General features: G+C 54.2%; 1 protein-coding gene across 1 annotated transcript in view; it reads right to left on the bottom strand.

Annotated features, from left to right (window-relative positions):
- LOC102433858 (rab effector Noc2-like) overlaps window positions 1-22655 on the bottom strand; it is a 51173-nt gene extending 28518 nt beyond the window's left edge. The window contains exons 1-2 of the mRNA XM_023748091.1: window positions 22580-22655; window positions 17451-17537 (exon numbers count right to left, since the gene is read on the bottom strand). Coding sequence (XP_023603859.1) covers window positions 17451-17537; window positions 22580-22633 — 141 coding nt within the window. The 5' untranslated portion in view covers window positions 22634-22655. The remainder of the gene's footprint in view (window positions 1-17450; window positions 17538-22579) is intronic.
- Window positions 22656-22984: the final 329 nt, after the last annotated feature.

The raw sequence follows: 22984 nt of genomic DNA, 5'->3' as shown, positions 1-22984 counted from the left end.
GTGAGCCACATGCGGCTCTTTGGCCCCTGAGTGCAGCTCTTCCACAAAATACCCGGCTCTTTCTACAAAATACTGACTTCTGCGCATGGGCCATGAAGTTTCAATCGCACTGTATGTGCGCTCCCGCACGTGGTATTTTTGTGGAAGAGCCACACTGAAGGGGCCAAAGAGCCGCATGTGGCTCGCGAGCCGCGGTTTGCTGACCACGGTTCTAGAGGGCTCTTCTTGCTTATGTTTTGGTCTCTTTAAAAAGAGCCTCTTGCCCTGACCAGTTTGGCTCAGTGGATAGAGCGTCGGCCTGCGGACTGAAGGGTCCCAGGTTCGATTCTGGTCAAGGGCATGTACCTGGCAGCTGATCGATGTTTCTCTCTCATCGATGTTTCTAGCTCTCTATCCCTCTCTCTTCCTCTCTGTAAAAAATCAATAAAATATATATTTAAAAAAAAAAAGAGCCTCTTAATGGGTCAACCCACCTTGGCAGAGAGGCAGCATGACCCTCCCTGCCCTGTTACCTGAACACACACATCAGAGAGAGAGAGAGAGAGAGAGAGAGAGCACTCGCTGGCCTCCTAGCAGCATGGCCAGACCCCAGAACTCGGCCAGGCCCTCATTTAATCAAAGAGCTAAAATATAATAAAAGTATAAAAATTAGGAGAGGGGAAGAAGCGTAGTCCAAGCTAGCCAGTTCCTCGCCTTTCAGATCATCTAAAGTTGATAAATCAGGAAAGTCATGGCGGACCCCGCCTGTGAACTACAGCGCTTGGTCTGTGCACGACGGACGGGGTGGGCGAGGGAGGGGCCGGGCATGCGAACGCCATCCTCCAGCATAACCTCTTCAGAACAACTGGATTTTTTTTTTAACCACATGCACGTATTACTTCGATTAAAATGAAAGGATAACAGATTAGTCATTGGACGTCAATGTTATTAAATCCCTGGGCTGCGTGGGAGTTCGACGCTCGGGGTTTGGGGGCAGTCTGTGGCTGGTACATTGAATCTGGGTGTGACGTAAGGGAGAAAAGCTGTATTGATAAAAGAACATCCAAATCTACAGAAAAGTTTTATAAGAGTTTATATTCGAGCCAATTTTTTGAAGATATTTTCAAAAGCAAGAGCTCGAAGGATTGAGCAAATCTCGGGAGAATGGCAGTTTGGCAGTTCCTTTAAAAAAATTTTTTAAAGTATATTTTTATTGATTTCAGAGAGGAAGGGAGAGGGAGAGAGAGATTGAAACATCAATGATGAGCCTGGTTGGCGTGGCTCAGTGGTTGAGCATCAACCTATGATCCAGGCGGTCATGGTTCGATTTCCGGTTAGGACACTAGCTCTGGTTGCAGGCTCGATCCCACACATCCCCAATAGGGGGCCTGCAGGAGGCCGCCGATGAATGGTTCTCTCTCATCATTGATGTTTCTATCTCTCTCCTTCTCCCTCACTCTCTTAACAATAAAAAATAAATACATAAAAAAAATCAATGATGAGAGAGAATCACTGATTGACTGCCTCCTGTACGCCCCCTACCGGCGATCAAGCCTGCAACCTGGGCATGTGCCCTGTACAGGATCGAACCGTGACCTCCTGGTACATAGGTTGACACTCAACCACTGAGCCACGCCGGCTGGAACAGGAGTCAGAAATTTGACAGTGGGAGAAACCTGGACGTTTTTCAAAGGGAACCGGGGCTTCCCAGCAACAGAGCCCAGCAGAGCTGGGTCCCTGGAGAACAGGAAGGGTCCTTCCCTCTGTGCTGCTGGCTGGAAGGGATGCTGCCCTCAGGGGTAGCTGGGCGGTGCCTCCGACAAGGTTTCGTGGCGACAAGCTGAGTGTGAGAAGCCGTGATTACAGCCAAAGACAACAAGCTGATACCGAGCCAGGCAGGCAGGTGCGCTAATGGAACGCACACGTCCAATTTTAGCTCCAGTTTATGCCAGAAATATATCTGTTGCTCGAAACAGATTGGGACCATCCTACCTTAGAGTTCTGGCAGACAGCGGGATCACCTGCTGCCCTACTCAAGCAGGATGGGGACTCGAACTCATCCCGTGTGTGTGGCTGTGGCGTGGATGTGCCTGTATGTCCGGTCAGTGGGGCAGGAAGCAGGCATCTGTAACCACACAGAGGCAGCCCAGGAAAGACTGGCATCCGCCATCCTAAATGCCCACGAGGACGCCGCCACTTGCCCTGTAAACCCGAATATGGCTGCGATTCTTATCCCAGAAAGGGACTGTGGATCAGCAAAAACAGGAAACAGAGACGCATCCGTCCAGTCTTCCTAAAAAAATTGCTCAAAAGTATAGTTCTGTTGGCCAACAAATAAATTAAAATAACCTCGAGAATGGGGAACTCATAGCATCAGAAAATTCAGTGAGCAAGGAACTAAAAGACAGAATTCAGGCCGGCTGGCGTGGCTCAGTGGTTGAGTGTCGACCTATGAACCAGGAGGTCACGGTTCAACTCCCGGTCAGGGCACATGCCTGGGTTGCGCGCTTGATCCCCAGTGGGAATGGGGGGGTGGGGGTGTGTGTGTGCAGGAGGCAGCTGATGGATGATTCTCTCTCATCCTTGATGTTTCTATCTCTCTCTCCCTCTCCCTTCCTCTCTGAAATCAATAAGAAAAATACGTGAAAGAAAAAGAACTGGGAAAGGAAAGATCACATCTTCTTGTAGATGGGTGGCCCTGGCCTAAGCCCACAAAGGGCTGGCGTCCCTGGCCCTGTCCTCTACCCCCTGAGAGCTCCGCTGGCAGGGCAGCTCTGCTCTGGGCTGGTGGCCCTGTCTGCGGTGTAGGGCACCGGTGAGCAATCCGGAGTCACCAAGGGCTTTGAGAAGCGCAGGGCCAGGCGGGCAGAGCTCCCTCCCAGCTGAGGGGTTCTGCTTTCCACTAATCCCTCCGAACTGCTAACTCGGAATCCAGGTGTTAGCGGGAAGCCAAGTGAGGCCCTCCGGGGAGCATGTGGGTATTTGCATTTTAATGAATATCACGGAGAACCTCAGGGGCGCGTGCCAGAGCCAGGAGCTGGGCTGGAAAGGAAGCCCCAGCAAAGACAGAGCGCCCCTCTGCCTCTTCTTCCAACCCCTCAGCCCACCAGCACGATGGACGCGCCCTCGCCAGGGCCTGAGCGAATTTCCTCTTCGTTTCAAGTGGGGTTTCAAGCAGGCAGGTCAGTCTGGGAGGCAGGCAATCGCCAGCACAGTGGAGAGGAAAAAAACGCAGCGAGGAAACACACCCTGCAGGCGCTTTCTTGACAGATAGTTTAATAAACGCTTTGGCCAGACGGCTTCAGAACCAGAAGGAACGCCTTGGCCTCCATGCGCCCCGTGGAGGGGCTGGATCCTGCGCGGCTTCTGCCCCATGACCACTGAGCAGCACCTGCAGGCCCTCCGGGGCTGCGGGCTGTGTGCCCGGGGTCAGGGAGAGCCTCGAATGCGCTGGCCAGCCTCCCACCTTGGCCTCAGCCCCTCCTCATTGCCCACGCCCAGGGCCTGTGCCCGGGGGCGCCACCCCTCCTGGCATGACCTACAGCCCTCTGCCCACATGCCATCTTCTCCCTTTGTTCAGAACAGTCCGGCAGGTCCCACAGATGGTGCGGGCTGAGGGCTCTTCATCTCTGGCTTTGTCGACACTGCATGGACGCCTCCCCTCACACCTCATTTGCATGCAGCATGGAATCATCCCTTTGAATCCCAAATATTTAACGATCGTCCCTGCTCCGGCACATGTCTGGGAGGGCAGACGTGCTCGGCGATGTTTGGCTGCGAGGCCGGCCCCCGCTCCCAGCTGGAGTGGGCGCGCACAGGAAATGAATAGGGCTGGATCGGAACATTGGACAGGCCAATTATACCCGGCCAGGTCTTTTCAGAAAAGCTCTGTGATTTTGATTCAATTCCCAGAACAACAAACATCCTATGTTTAAACACAGTCTCAGCAACGCATTCCAGAGCCAACGGGAAACCATTTCGGGGCTAGCGGCCCGGCCAGGACACTCTCAATTCGGAGATGCTTTGCTCCGTGATGGATCTGACCACTGCTTCATTCCCAACCGCTCTGGTTCCTTCTTGGGGAAAACCTACACTTCTGAGGTTCCATTACTTTCTCTCTCTTCCAGATTCATCACCGTCTCCCTGACTGTTTGCAGCTCTTTGGTTTTTTTTCCCCCCACCCTCCCCTTCATTCTGGGGGATTTCAAAGGTTTTTCTGGGGGATTTCAAAGCTTTTTGCAAAAGCTTCACTGATGCAAGCTTTTCTGGGTCGGATTTTAGTGGTCTCCTGGCATCTTTTGGGCGTGTGCCTGTGAAATCTAGCATGCATGCGAAAGTGTATGAAACAGTACACCTCAGAGAACCATATTCAAGCCAACACCTGTGAACTCATCAATGAGTTAAATATTACCCACTCTGAGAAGCCCCTGCGAGCCCTCCTGCCTTCGTGAGGGAGACACCATCCAGAATTGTCCCCCCACCCCAGAATTTTGTATAAGCAATCCCATGTTTTTCTTTCTATTTTAAAAGGCCACGTATGCGTGCATTTCTAAATAAATTATCACCTGTTTCTGAACATCATCCTTTTGAATCATTCTGTATTCTTTGGTGACTTGGTTTTTTTTCCCCTTTTTAATTCAGGTATTTTTAATGTATTTTTAATCCACCCTTTGGTGAGTTCAGCTGCAGTTCCTTGTTCACTGCCGTGTATTATCTTGTAGCCACAATTCATCTATCCATCCCACCACGAAAGGACATTGGGGTTGTTTCTGATTGGGTTGCTTCTGTGATGATAAGAACCGATGCACGTGCAATCCTGGCCTTGTCTCCCGGGGAGATTCTCTAGGGGGCAGCTCGGAGTGGGCGCAAGGAGGAGCACCATGCACGGGAGCTGACGCTCTTGCGGTGCCAGCAAATGTGGAGATGAACCAGGCGGGCCCCCGACGGAACGGGCCTCTGATTTAGTTGGCAAACAGGGAGCGCCAGGAGCTGGCCCGTGACGACACAGCTCCCCACAGGGTTGGCAGCAGCAGGCAAAGTTCGTGGGCCAAGGGGGCAACCATCAGGTGCCAGGACCCAAAGCCAGGTTCAGAGTCGCCACGAGATAACGGTCAGGGCCAGGCTGGGCTCCAGGTGCGGGTGCCTTAGCCCAGGCGGGGAGGTAACAACTTACATCGGGGCAAGGAGAAGGGGGGGCAGGGGCCCAGGAGTCACCCGGAGAGCTGGCACTACTTTGGCAACTGACGGGAGACAGGCTGAAGGGCCACCTCCATCCGTCCGTCTGTCCCACCTTCTTCCAGCCTACAGGCCGCCCTGGAAAAGGAATTTCTTGCATTCAAATTAATGCAAGAAAACAGCCAAATCCTTTCCCGAGGGCAGTGGTTACCAGCTTCGCAGCAAGAGCCTGTCAGACAGCCTGGGTCAAATCTCCGCTCTGCCGTGCCACCTGGGCCTGGTCACATACGTCCCAGAGCTGCCATTGGGCTGGAAAAGGGGGACACAGAGCCCAGCCCCACCCCGCACTAGGGGATGTTTCCAATAAAGACCAGTTTTCTTCTGCTTCCTTTTTTCTCAGCGGGGCTTTCTGGTTCCAACCTTGAGAATAACAAGGCGTGGCTGGCTTCCCTGTCCCTGTGGATGTGCCAACTTCCTGAGCTATTTCCTTAGGAGGGGGGATGGGTGGGCTTTCCAGGGCTGGGCACCACCTAGGGGCTTAACTACGTCCAGAAGGACGGAGCCACACTCTACTCCCCAGGCTCCAGCTCCGAGACAGCCGGCTAGGGGGAGGGCAAAACCGTGCCGTCCACTGTCACTGGGCATCTGGAAAACGAGCAGGAAACTCGGCTGATGCAAAATTTTATTTAAGTTAATGCAAGAAAACAACCAAATGCAGATGTTTTCTCCCCAGCTTTCCGCCCACCTCCCCAGAGGCACGAACAGCAGGGTCTCCTAGCAGGGAAAGCAGGCTGTGGAGGCCCAATAGGGAGTGTGTGGGGGGTGGGGGTGCAGAGGGAGAGCTGGGCGGTGGTGTCAGGACGCTGTCACACCAACAGGGACAGTGAAGCCGCAACACACCTTGCTGTTCTCAAGGTTGGTCACGCAGACCACAGGGCTCCCAGCCCACGGACCGCTGGGCACCCGGACGGCCGAGTCAGGGGGCGGGCAGGGGTGTGAGGGAGCCAAACGCTAGGAGCTGAGGGCACGTTCCTGATGGGCCGAGGGCTTCATTCAGGTCAGGACCCCTCGCCCCTGATGTTTTCTCCCCAAGGCCAAAGAGCCTCCTGGGACCAACCAGCCCTTCCCACGCCTGCTCAGGGGACCCCGGGTCCCCACGCGTGGGAAGTGGGGAGCCTCACACGGCGTGGTGTGTTCCCATCCCGGGCTGCTCCATCCCCGGAGCCACTGGCCTCTCCACTACTCCTCCATCAGGGAACGGCTCACCTTTTCCCATTAAAGAAAATTTTTAAATTTATATTAAAATATATATCTATATATTTTAATTTAATTTAATTTTATTTTATTGATTTTTTACAGACAGGAAGGGAGAGAGATAGAGAGTTAGAAACATCGATCAGCTGCCTCCTGCACATCTCCTACTGGGGATGCGCCCGCAACCCAGGTACATGCCCCCGACTGGAATCGAACCTGGGACCTTTCAGTCCGCAGGCCGACGCTCTATCCACTGAGCCAAACCAGTTTCGGCTAAAATATATTTTTATTGATTTCAGAGAGGAAGGGAGAAGGAGAGAGAGAGAGAGAGAGAGAGAGAGAGAGAGAGAGAGAGAGAGAGAGAAACATCAATGATGAGAAAGAATCACTGATCGGCCCCTACCTATCGAGCCCTCAACCTGGGCATGTGCCCTGCCCGGGGATCCAACCGTGACCTCCTGGTTCACAGGCTGATTGATGCCCAACCACTGAGCCACGCCGGGCAGGCAGTATCCCCCTTTTTAAAATTGTGGTAAATGTACATAACACAACATTCCGCCTGCGAACCATTTTCGTAGACAGTCCAGGAGCTCTAAGTACCTGCACAGGGATGTGCTACGGCCCCCACCGCCCGTCTCCCGCCTGTTTTCATCTTTCCAAACGGAAACGGTGCCCATTAAACAGCGACTCCCCACGCTCCCACCCGGCCCCTGGCAATCACCACTCTATCGCCCGTCTCTAAGAATGTGCTCCTCTGGGCACCTCCGAGAGGTGGGATCACCCAGTATTGGTCCTTCTTGTGACTGGCTTATCCACGGAGCACAATGTCCTCCATGCTCTTCCGTGTTGTAGCAGGTGTCAGAGTTCCCTTCCTTTTTAAGGCTGAACATTTGGTTTATCCAGTTGCCCAACAGGAGTCGCTTGGGCTGCTTCCACCGTTTGGACACTGTGAATAATGCTGCCGTGAAGATGGGGATGCAAGTAGATCTGTGTCAGCCCCGGTTGTCAATTCTTCAGAGTATCCACCCGGAAGTAGAATTGCTAGGTCATCCCTTTTCGGAGGAAATGCCACACCGTTTTCCACTGTGGCTGCACTACTTTACGTGCCCACCAGCAAAGCACCAGGGCTCAGATTTCTCCACATCCTCGCCAACACTTATTATTGTCTGCTTGTTAAATATTAGCCGTCCTCACGGGTGCGCTGTGGTCATCGGTTTACGTGTAACACTGCAGCCGCTCTCCCCTCCTTCCCGCACCCAACACTCCCGCTCCCTCTGCCTGTTCTCCTCTGTCTTCTTCCCATTCAGCACCCAACATACTATACGCTTTGCTCGTCTAGTAGTTTGCTTATGTTTATTGTCTGTTCCTCTCTCTTTCCCCAGACCCTGCGAGAATGTAAACTCAAGGCAGAGATATGTGGCTGTTTTGTTCACTGCATTTCCCAAGGGCCTAACCAGTGCCTAGCACATAGCAAACACGCAATGACAATTATCTGAATGAAGAATAAATGAATGCATGGATGGATGAATGAATGAATGCATAGAAAGAGTTGTCAAAAGGAGTTTTGGAGGCAAACACACCTAGCTTCAACCTTTGGCTCCATCAATTATTGTCTGGTGTCTTTGGGCAGGTGACCTTTCTCTAAGCCTCAGTTTCCCCATCTGTCACATGGGGGCAATACTGAGTACCCCCCTGGGCTCCTGTGAGGGTAAAGCAGATATTCACTTCCTGGCCCACAGAGGGTGCTCAGTTCATGTCCACGACTCAATGCTAGTCGGCCCTTCTGGCGGGCATGGGAGGACAGTTGGCTCCATGGGCTGGCGCCCAGTGGTGAGAAAGTCCGTTCCCTCTCGGATTGGACAGCATCTCAGAGAGGAAAGTTCTTTCTCCGATGAACAGACACAGGCTCACGTAGGTACCCCAAACAGGGGCAGGGCGGGGGTGGGAGACTGCTCTGCCCGCCACGGGAGGAAGGGGGACTGGTTGGCGCCAGGAGCCTATTCCTCCTGCCACTTCCACATGCGTGGGAGCCTGCGCTGACAGTGGGTCTGCTTGGTAGAGCCGTGGCGTGTGGGAGGTGACCAACACACCGAGGAAGTGTGACCATCCGGGTCCCCCAGGGACGCCGCAACAACCGCCCAGAACGAGCTAGACGCAGATGGCGAGGAGCTCGGGCAGCCACCCGCCCGCCCACCGTGCACCAACCACCCACTCCTGACTGTGCTCGCGGGCCTCCGGAGGGGGCCCTCTGGCAAAGCTGTTTGCAGCTAAAATCCAAACTGCAAGTAACAGCAAGACCAGGAGAAAACCAGCGTGGGAACAGATGGCAGCGTGCAAGGAGCCCAGGCTGCCCGCCGGAGAGGCAGGTGCCACAAGCACGGTGGGTTCTGCTGGCACGGCTGCCACCCCACCCCGCCCCCCGTGCTGGCTGGTAGGGAGGGTGCCCCGCTTCCTGGGCCTCCTGCAGGCCTGAGCCAAGGCGGACTCCCCAGGGGCCCTAACTGGGCTACGGGTCACCCTCCAGGCTGGGCAGCTTGGAGAGGATTTAAAGACCCACAGAAAGCCACTTCCCTACTTCACAAATTCCTCTCACAGTCAATCAACAAGGGGGAGAGAGGGGCCAGGAGGCAGGAATACAGACCTCGCAGCAAAGGGCAATGGGGGACCCCACCCCGGGCCCGCCGCGAGGAGACCTCAGCGGAATCAAAAGCACCCGCGGGGAAAAGATTCTGAAGAGATCTGAGCACAGAACCAGCTTTACTTTTTTTTGAAAATGTCTCTTTCAATCAACAAACATTTCCTGAGCCCCTTTGATATGCAAAGCACTGCGGGAAGCACAGCCATTGTTGGTGCAGCTAGGCCTGCCCCCGCCCCCTCCGCCTCGGCCTCGCTGAGTTAGATCAGGAATGAATCTGGAAGGCCGAGCCCATGCTGAACAGAGAAGAGTTAATCAGCTTTCAATGACTTACAAGTTGGCCTTCACCCCTTTCTAGCTCTCCCTCCTCCCCCCCAGAGAATGCCTGCATCCTCGGAGAAGCCTTCTTACTCCAAAGACACCTTTTAGAGGCTGGAGGAATGCTCTCCAGAATCCTGGGGAAATTAGATTCCAATTAACTTTTCCACTGATTACAGTCTAACTTTGAATGAGTCACTTTGTTGTGTTAAATGAATGGGATTAGAGGCTAACCAGCAAGTGAAATGAGTTTCCGGCTGTTTAGAAGCCCCTGACGCAGTGCCTCCCAACCTGCAGCCGTGAGAGCTGGAGAGGAAAGGGCACGAGGACACCAGCACCGGAGGGATCTGACGTCAGCCTCCAGCCAGGCTCGCCTCCACAAGGCGAGTGGGCTGCATGGAAGGGGTCGCTGCCCACCTGGGCCTTGCCCGCCCGGCAGGGGGCAGGGGGCAGGGTCTGAGCCCCTCCTCGCCAGCCTTCCTGGCATAGCACACCTGTGGGTTTCTGGTACCACATAGGAGTTTGTCCTTCCTCCTCCAACCCTGTCTTTTTTTTTTTAATGTTTTTTTTTTTTTTTTTTTTTTTAGGGAGAGAGATAGAAACATCAATGATGAGAGAACCATCGATCGGCTGCCTCCTGCATGCCCCCTACTGGGGATCGAGCCTGCAACCCAGGCATGTGCCCCGACTGGGAATGGAACCAGTGACCTCTTGGTTCATGGGTCAACACTCAACCACGGAGCCACACCGGCCGGGCCTCCAGCCCTGTCTTACTCCTGGGGATAAACAAGGGAGAGGAAAAGAACCAGGCAGGAGTGGGAAGGGGCTGGGCCGAGGGGCTGCACCTGGGCAGGTATATTACTTTCGGGAAAGCTCGGGCGGGGGAGGGCAGGAGAGGCGGGAAGAGCCAAGCAAACAGGCGAACCAGGAGCTGCAGATTTCCATGTCCCCTAGTTCCAGTGGCCGGGGGGCCAGGTCACGGGGGCGTCACAGGGGCCTCCTGTGGACAGAGCTCCACAGGTATAACCCTGGGCAGAGGAAGGGGCTGTGCGGGGGTGGGTGCCGCCCCGGGTAAACCCTGGGTGTGGAGCTCACGGCTCCTGAAGGCACATAAATGCATGTGCGCATGCGCAAGACAAACAGGAACCCGCAGTCAGGCGCTAACAAAAAAAACAAGGAATCAGTGATGTGGGGGAGAAGCTTCAAGATTTTTCAGAAGGGAGGGGAAAATTAAAGGAGGGAAATTGGGCAGAAGATGATGAATACAGAAGACAGAATGGAAATGTGATTTTCAAATTAAAAGTACTCTGAAGAAATGAGATTGTTGGGAACAAAGTAATAAGCGAAAACATAATTGAACAGCTTTCCTGAATCAAAGAGCCAAATATGTTTGTTCTATACAAAAACCCATGAAAATGACCTAGGCATAGCCAGATAAAAAGGCATATCCAGATAAAAATGTCGATTTCCATATATATATATATATATATATATACACACACACACACACACACACACACACACACACACACTGGGGCAAAAGTAGACTTACAGTTGTTTGTATGGAAAATAACAATAATTAATAAATAATAACACAAGAATAAACTCTGTTTCATTCATGTACTCATAACTGTAAACCTACTTTTATTTATTTTTTGGTTAATCTTCATGAGCATATTTTTTTCCATTGTTTTCTAGAGATTGTACAAGGGAGGAAGGGAGAGGGAGAAGGGAGAGAGGGAGAGAGAGAGAGAGAGAAAGAGAGAGAGAGAGGACTGGTTGTGCCCCTAATGGGGGTGGGGGTGGGTGGAAGGAGTGAACCTGAAACCCAGGTACATGCCTTTGACTGGGAATCGAACCCAAGAATCTTCAGTGTGCAGGCAGATGCTCTAACCATTGAGCACACAGGCCAGGGCACTGTAAACCTACTTTTGCTCACCGTGTGTGTGTGTGTGTGTGTGTGTGTGTGTGTGTTTATTTAATTAATTAATTTTTTTTTGTTAATTCTCACCCGAGGATATTTTCCCATTGATTTTTAAGAGAGTGGAGGGGAGGGGGAGAGACAGAGAGTGAGAAACATCAATGTGAGAGGAACACATCGATTGGTTGTCTCCCACATGCGCCCCGACCAGAGCTGGGGATGGAGCCTACAACCGGAAGTATGTGCCCTTGACCAGAATCGAACCCAGGACCCTTCAGTCCGAGGGCCAACAGCTCTATCCACTGAGCCAAACCGGCTAGGGCTGTGCAGGGTTATTTAAAGGGGAAATAAAGGCATAGGTCTGGCCTCGGACTTCTCCCCATGTCTCTGTTCTTGCCTTGAAAACAACTTTAGGTTGTGCCTTGGGCCCTGTCACCCTGCCTTCTCTTTCTCTCAGCTTCGGCATCGAAGGCTTCACTGACTTGCTGCCCACCTGCACCCTCGGAACTGTCATCCGGGCCACGGGCCCTTCTTGGGGCTCCTCAGGTGAGCCTGCTGTGCCCTTTAACCAGCCCCCGAGGACGGCTTCCTTCCCTGTTCCGTTTCTTTAAATCTTGACCGCATCTCAGAGTGTCTTAATTTACCAGCAGGGAAACCAGGAAAGTGCCTAAAGCCTGCATCTACCAGTATTCACAGGAGGAATGCAGGTGAGGTGGGGCGGGGAGTTGGGGAAATGAATGCTTACAGGAGCAGCAAGTTGAAAAAAGGCAAGCGGCTAATTAGGTAAAGAGCGTAGCTTGGTGTGGTCACACACACATCACGGCCATGGCCTCCGGTGGAGAGGCAATCAGGGACCAGGTACTCCAGGCTGTTGGGAGTGCCAACCAGGGATCAAACATAAAACCATCAATAAGATGCCCTAGCCAGTTTGGCTCAGTGGATAGAGCGTTGGCCTGGGGACCAAAGGGTCCCGGGTTCGATTCTAGTCAAGGGCACATGCCTGGGTTGTGGGCTTAATCCCCAGTGGGGGGCGTGCAGGAGGCAGCCGATCAATGAGTCTCTCTCATCATTGATGTTTCTCTCTCTCTCTCCCTTTCTCTTTGAAATCAATAAAAAATTTAAAAAAATCAATAAGAAGCAAATGAAAGGGAAATATCTGTGGCTGTTCATGGGAATGACAAGGTTTATTGCTCTAAAATTTACTCAATTGAGTTTTAAAATTCATTAACAACAGTCATTTTCAGAAATGAAAATGGTTCATTTGTTTCTTTTTCAAATTTGCTCACTTTTTTCAAAGGTCCTATTTGTTGAATTTGTTTCTACTCCTCTATCTCTTTTAATTAATTTAAAAGCCTTATTTCTCTCTCTCTCTCTCTCTCTCTCTCTCTCTCTCTCTCTCTCTCTCTCTCTCTCTTTCTCTCTCACAGTTTCACCATCATCTCTAGTTCCCTGGGTACCGGTGCTCCTAGTTGTTCCATTTGCTGCCTTTCCCTCATGGTGGCTCTTTTCACATGAGGTGGATAGACAACAGGGGCAAATCCAGAGAATTCTGAGTGGGAAAGATTATGATCAATTATATTATCAATCAAGTTATCTTCTTTGTATAAAGGCAACAGCTACCGTATAGCAAAAGACTCAGAAAATACACATCGAGGGCTCCTATTAAAAAGATTAAAGTTACAGACCAGCTAATTATGAGATAAATCAACAGTAATAACTCAAGGGTCTAAGAAAAGAGGGCATATAAACAGCGATGTTCATTTTTCCCTTCTAAGAATCCATTCTGAGGACAAAATGTAAAGTGTGGTCAAGAAGCTATGCACCCACACATACTGGTACATTGCAGTTACTAATAAGAGCGGGAAGGAAATACTTAGGTGTCTTACATGGGCAGAATGTCCACGTGACAGAATGTTTACAAAGAGCTATTGTTTACGCTGAGAACTATTTATGATATATGTTAATTTTAAAACATGGGTTCAGCAATAGAAAGAAAAACTACACAGACGGTCAGAAGTAAATATGCCAAAATGTTAACAGTGATTAGATGATAAGATGACGGATATTTGGGTGTGTATTACTTAATGTTTTCTTACACACTGTGAATGTCAATGATGAGCCATATTAATTGTATAATCAGAAAAGAGTAAAACGTATATGATATTTTAGAAAAATGAAAACTTCTAAGGGTCACAAACTAACAGTCAAGCACATAAATATCGGGGGTAATATTAAATAAGAAAGATAAAATGTCATTACTGACTCTGACATCATTATAGTCTACAATTTACTCTCAACGCAGCAGCCAGAGCATCCTCTGAAAAGATGGGGGGCGGGGGGAGGGACTCAGGTCACGTCTCTCCTCCACTCCCGACCCTCAGAGGCTCCCCATTCCACTCAGAGTAAAAGCCAAAGTCCTACCATGGCCGGCAGGATCCAACCCCTGCCACGTCTCCCACCTCCTCTCCCGACCCTGACGAACGCCAGCCGCGCCGGTCTCCCCGCCAGTCCCCCAATCACCGAGCACCCACCTGCCCCGGGGCCTTTGCACTCACTACCCCTCGCCTGGCATGCTCCCATCCCTACAGCCACACAGTGTGCTTCAGAGCTCTGCTCAAATGCCATTGGACCAGGAAGCCCTCCCCCGCCTCCCCCGTATCGAATAACAGCCACCCCCACTGTCCCAGCACCCTCCCCCCTCCCCTGGCACTTTATCACCACCTGCGACATGGTGGGCGGCATTGACTCTACTGTGTTTGTGGCCTCCCTCCCATGAGAAGAGCTGTTTGGCCCGGTCCATAGAAGATGCTCAATAAGCATGTGCTGAGTGCCCGAATGGACACATGCATTACCAAGGGTCCTCAAACTACGGCCCGCGGCCACATGCAAATACAAATATTGTATTTGTTCCTGTTTTGTATTTTTACTTCAAAATAAGATGTGCAGTGTGCATAGGAATTTGTTCATAGTTTTTTTTAAACTATAGTCCAGCCTCCAACGGTCTGAGGGACAGTGAAAACTGGCCCCCTGTTTAAAAAGTTTGAGGACCCCTGCATTAGACTGTCAGTCCCCCCCCTCCCCCCTCCCCCCTGCTCGCACCACGGACGTGCACCAAACGGGCAGCAACGCCCACCTGACAAGCCCAGGGACGTGTAACCAGCGCTCATCTCACTCCAGAAAAACAGTGTTTAAAAGCTCAGCCAGAGATGATGGGAGCGAAGCATCCGAAGGAAAGATAAGAGCGTTGGTGCAAGAGTCTCCATCAGACCATTCACGTTCCCCCGTCAGGACGCGCTTCCCCCGCAGGACGGAGCTCCTCGGGCTTATCACGGATTCAGAACCAGCTGTAAGCGGCACTTCAAATGACATTTTAAATGCTCTTTCTATTTAGCTATCTCTTTGTTGTGATTAGATCTCTTTCTAAGCAAAATTTTTTAAAAAGGCATTAGCAAACCAATTACCCTGTCACTCTCCCATCCCAAACGTTGGCAGGAAAAGGCGGCACCTGGGCCGGTACCCAAGGGCGCCCGCACGCGGGACGCGCACACCGAGTGCCCACAGTGGGCCTGGCACTGCAGAGACGGGACGTCGCTCGTGTTCTTCATCTCGCTGAGTTTTATTCGCCTCTGGAAATTCAAGGACGAAGTGATAGTGTGATGCACAGCTTCATATGCGTTGCCTCAGCAAGATAAGGAAATTCGTCCTAAGCTATTTCAGATGTCCGGGCGCCGCGGTGCTCCGGCGATTAGGACGGGCCGGTGGTGGGCCCCGCACGTGCTATCCCGGGCCTGACTCTCAGGGATGCCAGGGCAGCTGGAGGTGGGGACCGGCAGGGCCGGCCGCCTTTGCAGCCGTCCACTAAGCTATTACGCTGGCGACATCCGTCTTGCCTTTCATCCACCTTCTTTTCTGTGACAGCTCCTTCATCTCTGTCCTCTAACAGCTCAGCCGTGACTGCCATTTCGTCCTGCGGAGGTGTCTCCCACAAGATGCCGTTTTAAGGAATGTCCTCTTTCCCAGAGAGCTGTGTCTTAGGGGAGACTTCCAGGAGGACCTCCCGTTCAAAGGGGGCGCTTCTGGCTGGGAGAGAGGGAGGCCTCTGATGCTTGCAGAGTACCTGTGCCAGGCCGGACATGTACGCTTTGCACATCAATCACTTTGTACATCACTTTGTACATCTAAGGACCTGGCTGAATTCTTTTTAAAAAAATATATATTTTATTGATTTTTTTACAGAGAGGAAGGGAGAGGGATAGAGAGTTAGAAACATCGATGAGAGAGAAACATCAATCAGCTGCCTCCTGCACACTCCCCACTGGGGATGTGCCCGCAACCAAGGTACATGCCCTTGACTGGAATCGAACCCAGGACCCGTGAGTCCGCAGGCCCACGCTCTATCCGCTGAGCCAAACCGGTCAGGGCCTGGCTGAATTCTTACAGCGTCTCTAAGAAACAGAGATTATCATCTCCGAGTCGGGATGAGGAATCAGGGACCTCCAGGCAAGGCGGAATGTTAGTTCACGTGTTGAGTACCTTCCCTGTTCCGAGGAGCATGTTCTAAACACAGCAAGCACACCTATCTGCGCTCAAAAACAAGATGTTCATCTTGATGGACGAGAAACTCCAAATGTTTCCTATTTGGAGGAGCTGAAGGCCCAGCCCGTGGAGTTCTGGGCCCTTCGGCCGGTGGAGGCAACCGGGAGCTTGGTCTTCTAGGGCACAGGGACCACGGGAAGTGGGGGACCAGAGCCAGAGCCACTGAAAATGGGGGCTAGTGACGGGATTTCCCATCTGGGAAAAGAGGCTGAAGAAGCAGAGCTCCCCCCTGCACCCCCTAACTAGAGCTCACCTAAGACTACGAACACGGAGGGGAGCTGGAAGCGGCACCCACACAGCCGGGGCCTGGCCAGGCTGCCTGAGGCTTTGATGACTGGCCCTGGGAATAGTCCCCTGGTCACCATGGACACAGCTCATCACTAGCCCGAGAGGCCTGGCTCTGCCCTGGGCCCCCCAGGACCTGGGTGGAGGTGATGAGCAGGGAGACCAAGAGGGGGACACGGACTCCCCTTCGAGATGAGCACACAAACCCAAACCCCAACGCACCCGGGGAAAGCCGACGCGAAGAGACAGAACCAGCAACACCAACAGCTGGGAGACAGTCCCAGAGACTTAGTGGCCTGAAGACAGGACTGATCAATGTGTGCAGGAAGATAAAGCAATAAACAAGGGCAGCGGGGGCCGCGGAGGACGGGCTGAGGGGCTCGCAGAAGGGGAGACACAGAACGGCAGGGGCAGCAGTGTTCAAGGACAGCCTGGCTGAGAATTTCCCAAACTGAAGGCCTCTCATGGGCCCTCAGAGTGAGAGCACATACCAAGTGCCACGCAAGGAAAGGGATCCACATGTGGTGACCGAGGGCGCGCTCCCGCTGCCAGGCGCATTCTGCTCCCACCACCCCCGTCCCGTGCCCCTCCCCGGAAGCTCCTGCCAATGTCCCGCTCCGGTGTGGCCCCACTTCCGATCCCGGTACAGGGAGGAAAGCCTGGGGTCTGGGGTTAGGAGATGCAGGTTCGAGCCCCACACCTGTGACGGCCCCACTGAGCTTCCATTTCTTCTCCTAAATGGGGAAGAACTAGAAGGACAGAACCTCTGCACCGGAAGGGCTTGTGGGTGGCATCACCACAGCGGACCTGGCTGCACTTCCTTCCGGCTCCCACAGGAGCCAGCTGAGTGCCCACCTCCCGAGCCTCCATTTCCCATCAGCGGAAGGGGATGCTGACACACCCTCATTCATCGTGAAAGGATTTAATGGATTCATACAGCGCAGTGCCAGGCTCATAATAAATGTTCAACCTGGGGTGGACGTTACTATTGCTATAATAATAGGTGCCCCCCGCCCCCCCCCCATGCCACGCAACCTACACCCAGTGTGAGGGCTTCCACCGAAGCCAGGGGCCCCAGGCATAGCAGAACCAGGGCCCACCGCCACCTCCACGCTGTGAAAATGGGCCAGCCAGCAGGTGACCCCCACCCTCCTCCCTGGTCACCCCCAGGAGGTCCTCCTTGACCTCCAGAGAAGCCCCTCCCCGTGACCAACCATGAACTTCCCCCGGTGGGATGGGCTCAGACCCGGCCCCAGGGCCCCCCGCCCGTTGCCCTGGGCACCCTACCTCTCTCTGCTCACTGCAGATCTTACACAGCCACAGGGGCCGCTTCTGGCCAGGGCAGGCCTCGATCCCACACTTGGTGCAGACTTTCTATAAGAGAGAGGACACGGGGAGGTCAACACTTGAGCGGCTTCCTCCTCAGCGGGGGGGGGCGGGGGGGGGCGGGGGGGGGCTGGGGAAGCCATCGCCGAGGAGCCCTCGGCCGTATTCTGAGGGATGGCGGTGGCTTCAGGCCAGAAGGGCAAATCACCCAAAGGGCACCGGTGGCCCTGGGGCACCACGGACCTGCCCACCCATGAATCTCCACGGCACAGATTCACCCCCACAATCACACTCTGTTAGGAGCACATCACAAATAAGCTGCCCGGCATTCACAGCTGCATCATGTTCCGCAGCGGGGAACTGGAAGCCGCCCAAACACCCGGTGCGAATGGAAGAGCCAAGCACAGGCAGCAGAATACGAGATGGCCCGGGCACAGCAGGCTGCGTCCCTCCCCGGAAAGGTGGGCGGCAGAGGATGTTATGCAACAAAGAAAAACGCATTTGTGTATAAGCACGCAAAAAAAGTCACGGGCGTGAGAAGATGCTGCCGTGAGAAGGACCAGCGACTTACTTCGTGCCCGGTCCCTTCACGGAACGAGCCCAGGCACCCTACTCCCTAAGCATCAGGCCCGTCTCACCGGTGAGGCATCGGGGGCTAGAAGTAGGTTGAGAATTTGCCAAGTTCACCCAGCAAGTAGCGGACTCAGGTCTGGCTCTGGAGCCGTTATGTAATTTCTCCAGACACGTAAGTAGCCAGAACCTCGTTCCTGCAGTGGCTGACCTTCTCTGCTGCTTAAGCTCAGAACTTAATACATATTTTGCTTCCCCGAAATGCACGGCAACACGGTGGTGGGAAAGGCCGGGTGACATGCCCCGGGAGGCAGGGGACCTGGTGGGGCTGAGACCCGTTCCCGGCTAACGGTACAGTCTGCCTCGGTGACAGCAGGCCCTCCTCTGAGCAGTGGCGCACGGGGCTACTCAATGTTTCTGCCACGGCCCTGCAGGCTGGGGGCTCTCTCTGGCCCCCCTACCTGCCCCAGCACTGAGGGAAGGCTGGATCTACCGCCTGGCCTTTCCTGCAGGCTGCCAACTGAGCAAGAAGCACACCCCTCTCCACACAGAGGAAAATGTCACCAACTTGGCTTCCCAGAGCCTGTCGTCCCCGCCTGATCGGGCAGCTGAGCCCGAGCTGCAGGAGGGGGAGCCAGCTGTCGGTGGAAGGGAAGCCGACACGTTCTTGGGGCGGAGGGTATGCATTGGCTACCATCCAATACCGTCCAATGAGAACTGTCACTTTCCTCCTGTTTCTCCAAATAAAAGGTAACCTCCCGGCTCCCAGCTCTCTGGGCTGGCAAGAAAGTCCATCCCCGTCACAGCGGGCCCCTTCCCAGCTCTCGTGAAGGTCCCGGGCTTGGGGAGGGTCCCTGTCTGGATGCTCACTTCTATGCTGCTCTCCCTCTGAGCTCCAGGGTCCCTTGGAGAGGAAGGGCCTGGCCACTTTTGTGTCAGGCCTGGGTCTGGCAGCCCGCCCCCGGGAGCCCTGGCCCACCACCCATGACCTGATCTGAAATCCCCTCTTCGCCACTAGGACTGCCTCTCGATATCCCTCCCAATCTCACCCCCCGCCCTTCTACCTCTAGGACAGGCCCCCCGTGAACCCACCAGGTGGAAATGCACACAGGCCTCTCCCCCAGGGGTAAAGGGAGAGGAAGGAGGTGCTGACGCCGGTTGGCTGTTTTCCTTCTAATTCCCACCACCCGGGATAAACAAACGGTGCACGTGTGAAAAGGAGTGTGGCCCTTCAAGGGCTGAGATGCTCCTGGTGAGTGTTCTACATGCTTATAGGGTGCGATGCCAGTCGCCCTCCAAGCACAGTGCCCTGCCCCTCCCCCTGAGACAACGGTGCCGGGAATAAGGAGAGAACACGAGACGGGTCGCTACCGTTTCCTGAGCAATTGCGTGTGCCAAGCAACAACGTATGAGGGAGGGGGAGGCAGGCTCTCCATGATGCAGCTGAAGACACGGAGGCTCTGAGATGGTAAAGGCCGCCGGAGGTCCCACTGCTACGTAGGCACAATCAGGCTCCGGGACCTAGGAGAGCTGGGTAACGCCCTCCCCTGCCCAGTGTCAAGCTGGTGCCCAGGGCTCTCCAAGGAGCCGGCTCACGTGCCTGGGGGTGTGGCTGATGATTCTCAAATGAATGAATGGGTAGAGGTGACACGGAATGACCTGGCACAGGCTGTGCTGGGGATGAGTGTGCAGCCGCATATGCTCATCGGCTCCACGGCGCTGGTTCTGGGAGTCTGGCTCCGCCCTCCTCGATATTCCTCTGGCGGGGAGGGCGGCCGCTCTTTCCCGGGCGGACAGGGAGCCCAGGCCCAGCAGCCTCCCCGGCAACACTCCATGGGCGTCCCCACAGCCTCCCTCCCACGCTGTGGCCGCCCCACCCCACACATTCAGCAAAGGTGGGGGGTTGCGGCCTCTGCCCCTGTCGCGGTCAGCTCAGGCTGCTATCACAAAACAAATCCTAGACGGGGTGGCTTACACAGCAGACACACGTGTCACGGTTCTGGGCCGGAACTCCCAGACCGGGGTGCCAGCAGGCCGGGTACTCGGAAAGGGCCCTTTCTATGTGCCCCCTTCCTTCTCGCTGTGCCCTCACATGGTGAAGAGAGAGCTCTGGGCTCCTCTGGGTATACAGCACGGATCCCACCACGGTGCCCACCCTCACGGCCTCATCCAACCCCAATCGCCTCCCAAAGGCCTCACTCCAGATAGCATCACATTGGAGTCAGGGCTTCCACACTCAGCCCCTGCCCAGGACTGTGCCCCCTCTTTTGCCTCTGCACACCGGGCCCCATCGTCATCTATCTCACCTGGATCGCTCCGAGCCCCTGTCCTCCCGAGGTCTCCCCCTCATGCCATCCTGCCCTGTCACCGACTCTGCTGTCCAAAAACTCTGCCCTGAGCCTGTTCCAAGCACTGCAGCTTGGTGCTCGGGCGCAGGCTTCGGAGTGAGGCAGGCCCGGGTGGGCCCGTGGGCAAGCTACGCAAAGCCTCTTAAGCCTCAGATGTTCTCCTCTGTGAAATGGGATCGTATCTGTGCCCTAGGGTTGTCTTGGGGGTTCACCGAGATTCACACGAAGAGCGACCAGCACGTTATACGCTTTCAATAACTGCCAGTTATTCCTATCAGCGACGCCCTCGCGCCCTGCTCCGAAACCCTGCGTGATTCTCCTCCAGACCTGTACCAGCTCGTGTGGTCGCCCCCAGCCACATGTGGCTATCTAAATCAAAATTAATTGAAACTAGATAAAAGGAAAAGCCCAGCTCCTCGGTCACACTGACCATATTTCAAGTGCTCAATAGCCACACGTCACATCGAATGGCACAGAAATAGAACATTTCTACCATCGCAGGAAGTCCTGCTGGATGGCACTGGGCCCCGGGACCTGGGCCTCGGCTTGGTGCCTCCGCACTCACCGCTGCCCTCGCTGGCCTGTCCCCACTGCTGCCCACAAGGCCTCACTTCCAATCAGCTGTGGGGATCCAGTGCTTGCCATTCTCAGCCTGTCGTTTGTCCTGGCCTCACCCCACCCCACCTCCCCATCTGAATCCTACTCGCCTTCCAATTTACTGATTCTTGTGACCGTCACCTGCCGAGTGCCCATGGGCCGCATGGCACAGTGCGGGGCAGGCAGGGCCCAGGCCTCATGCGTCCCCAGTGAAGCGCCCAACGCTCGGTCCCAGGTCAGCCTGCCTAGGCTGAGTGGCTGCCCGCTGCACTGCCAGAGTGATGGTTAAGCCGGGCTCGAAGGACGGGTGTGCACATGCCCTCAGTAAATATTGTCTGATTGATTACACATCCATGCTGGTGGGGAACAGAGAAAGAGACCAGGAGAGGGTGCCCAGAGCTGTGTGCTGTCTGCTACCCACAGACCACAGCATACAGACCACTTGGCCTGGGGACAGAGGTGGTGGGGGCCAGATGCCCGCAAGAGGCTGGTGGTCAGCTCCCACGCTGGAAGGAGGGGAGCGGGGGAGGGTGTGGATGAGTGGCACCTCCCGAATGCTCCCTCCTCCCTTTGCCCTGTGGGGTGCTTTGGAGGGGTTGGGGGTGGTACGACCAGGCACACCCTCCTCGCCCACGCACAGCCCTGTTTTCAGGCTGCCTGCCATCACGGGTGGAACCTGCGGTCAGATCCCACCATCTCTCAGTTGTGTCGTGTCTCTGGCTGGGGAATCCAGGCCAGCAAAAACATAACATGCTCCAGTTCAAGTAATACATAACTGCTCCGTTACTAAATCTCCAATCAGTAAGAGAATAATGAGCCTCTTCCCCTACGGGCTTGGTCTTTATTCCCAGGTTCCAAAAAAGAAAATGAAGCTGGTAGTATTTTAAAGATCCAGTGAGAGTATGAGCCAGCTGTGACATGAAGTCGGTGCACAGGGTGCACTCCACAGCCGTGTCAAGGACAGCTCTGGGGCCAGGGGCGGTCGCTTGCTTCCCTGCCTGAGATGGGCTTCCATTGAGCGGAATTGCCCTGGGCAAGTGAGCACTGGCTTCCCTGGTGGTCATGGCTGCCTCATGCTTCCCACAGCCTAGTATTGTGTCTGAGTGTCCAACAAACCAAGTCTAGCTCTGGGCCTCCCTCAGAGCAGAAGTGACAAAAGTCCAGGCCTTGCCCTGGCTGGTATGACTCAGTGGATAAAGCGTTGGCCTGCGGACTGAAGGGTCCTGGGTTCGATTCCGGTCAAGGGCATGTACCTTGGTTGCGGGCACATCCCCAGTAGGGGGTGTGCAAGAGGCAGCTGATCGATGTTTCTCTTCATCGATGTTTCTAACTCTCTATCCCTCTCCCTTCCTCTCTGTAAAAAATCAATAAAATATATTAAAAAAAAAAAAAGTAAGTCCAGGCCTTCAGTTGGCACATACAATCCCCTCAATCCTGTCTCGGGCACTCCACGCGTTCCTTTTGCACACATGTATCCCAGACGAGAGCACACAGGGGGAAGGGGATGGTTCAGGGGCTGGCCCACAGGCACAGACTTTGAGGTCGTTCAGATGCAACCTTAGACTTGTCACTGACCTTCTCTGAGGCGCATTTCCTCATCTGTGAAACAGTGGTAACAGGCGGACTCATGCCACCGCAGGGAGGATCAAGGCAGACGATTCATGAAAGTGCTTCGCACAGAACATGGTACAGAGCAGGCAGTAACCACAGTCCTGTCCCACATGCCTGGGTCCGTAGAGGGTGCCAGCACCCATCAGTGATACAAGCCAAAACCCAGAATCATCCTCCATCCTCCCTCTCCCTCATTTCCACCCAAATAATCCATCTCCAAAAACTTTAAATTTTGACTGTCAACTGCCCTCTATCACCCTCCCCGATCCGTGCTGCCCCTCGAGGGCCCAGCCTGCACCGGGCCCCCCCAGGCGGTCTCCTCATCCCCACTTTGGCCAGCCTCCAGCTGGTTCCCGATATGGCAGCCAG

The sequence above is a fragment of the Myotis lucifugus genome, unplaced genomic scaffold, assembly GCF_000147115.1.
Source record: "Myotis lucifugus unplaced genomic scaffold, Myoluc2.0 scaffold_1140, whole genome shotgun sequence".
Classification (NCBI taxonomy): domain Eukaryota; kingdom Metazoa; phylum Chordata; class Mammalia; order Chiroptera; family Vespertilionidae; genus Myotis; species Myotis lucifugus.
This window is presented reverse-complemented; position numbering and strand designations above follow the sequence as displayed.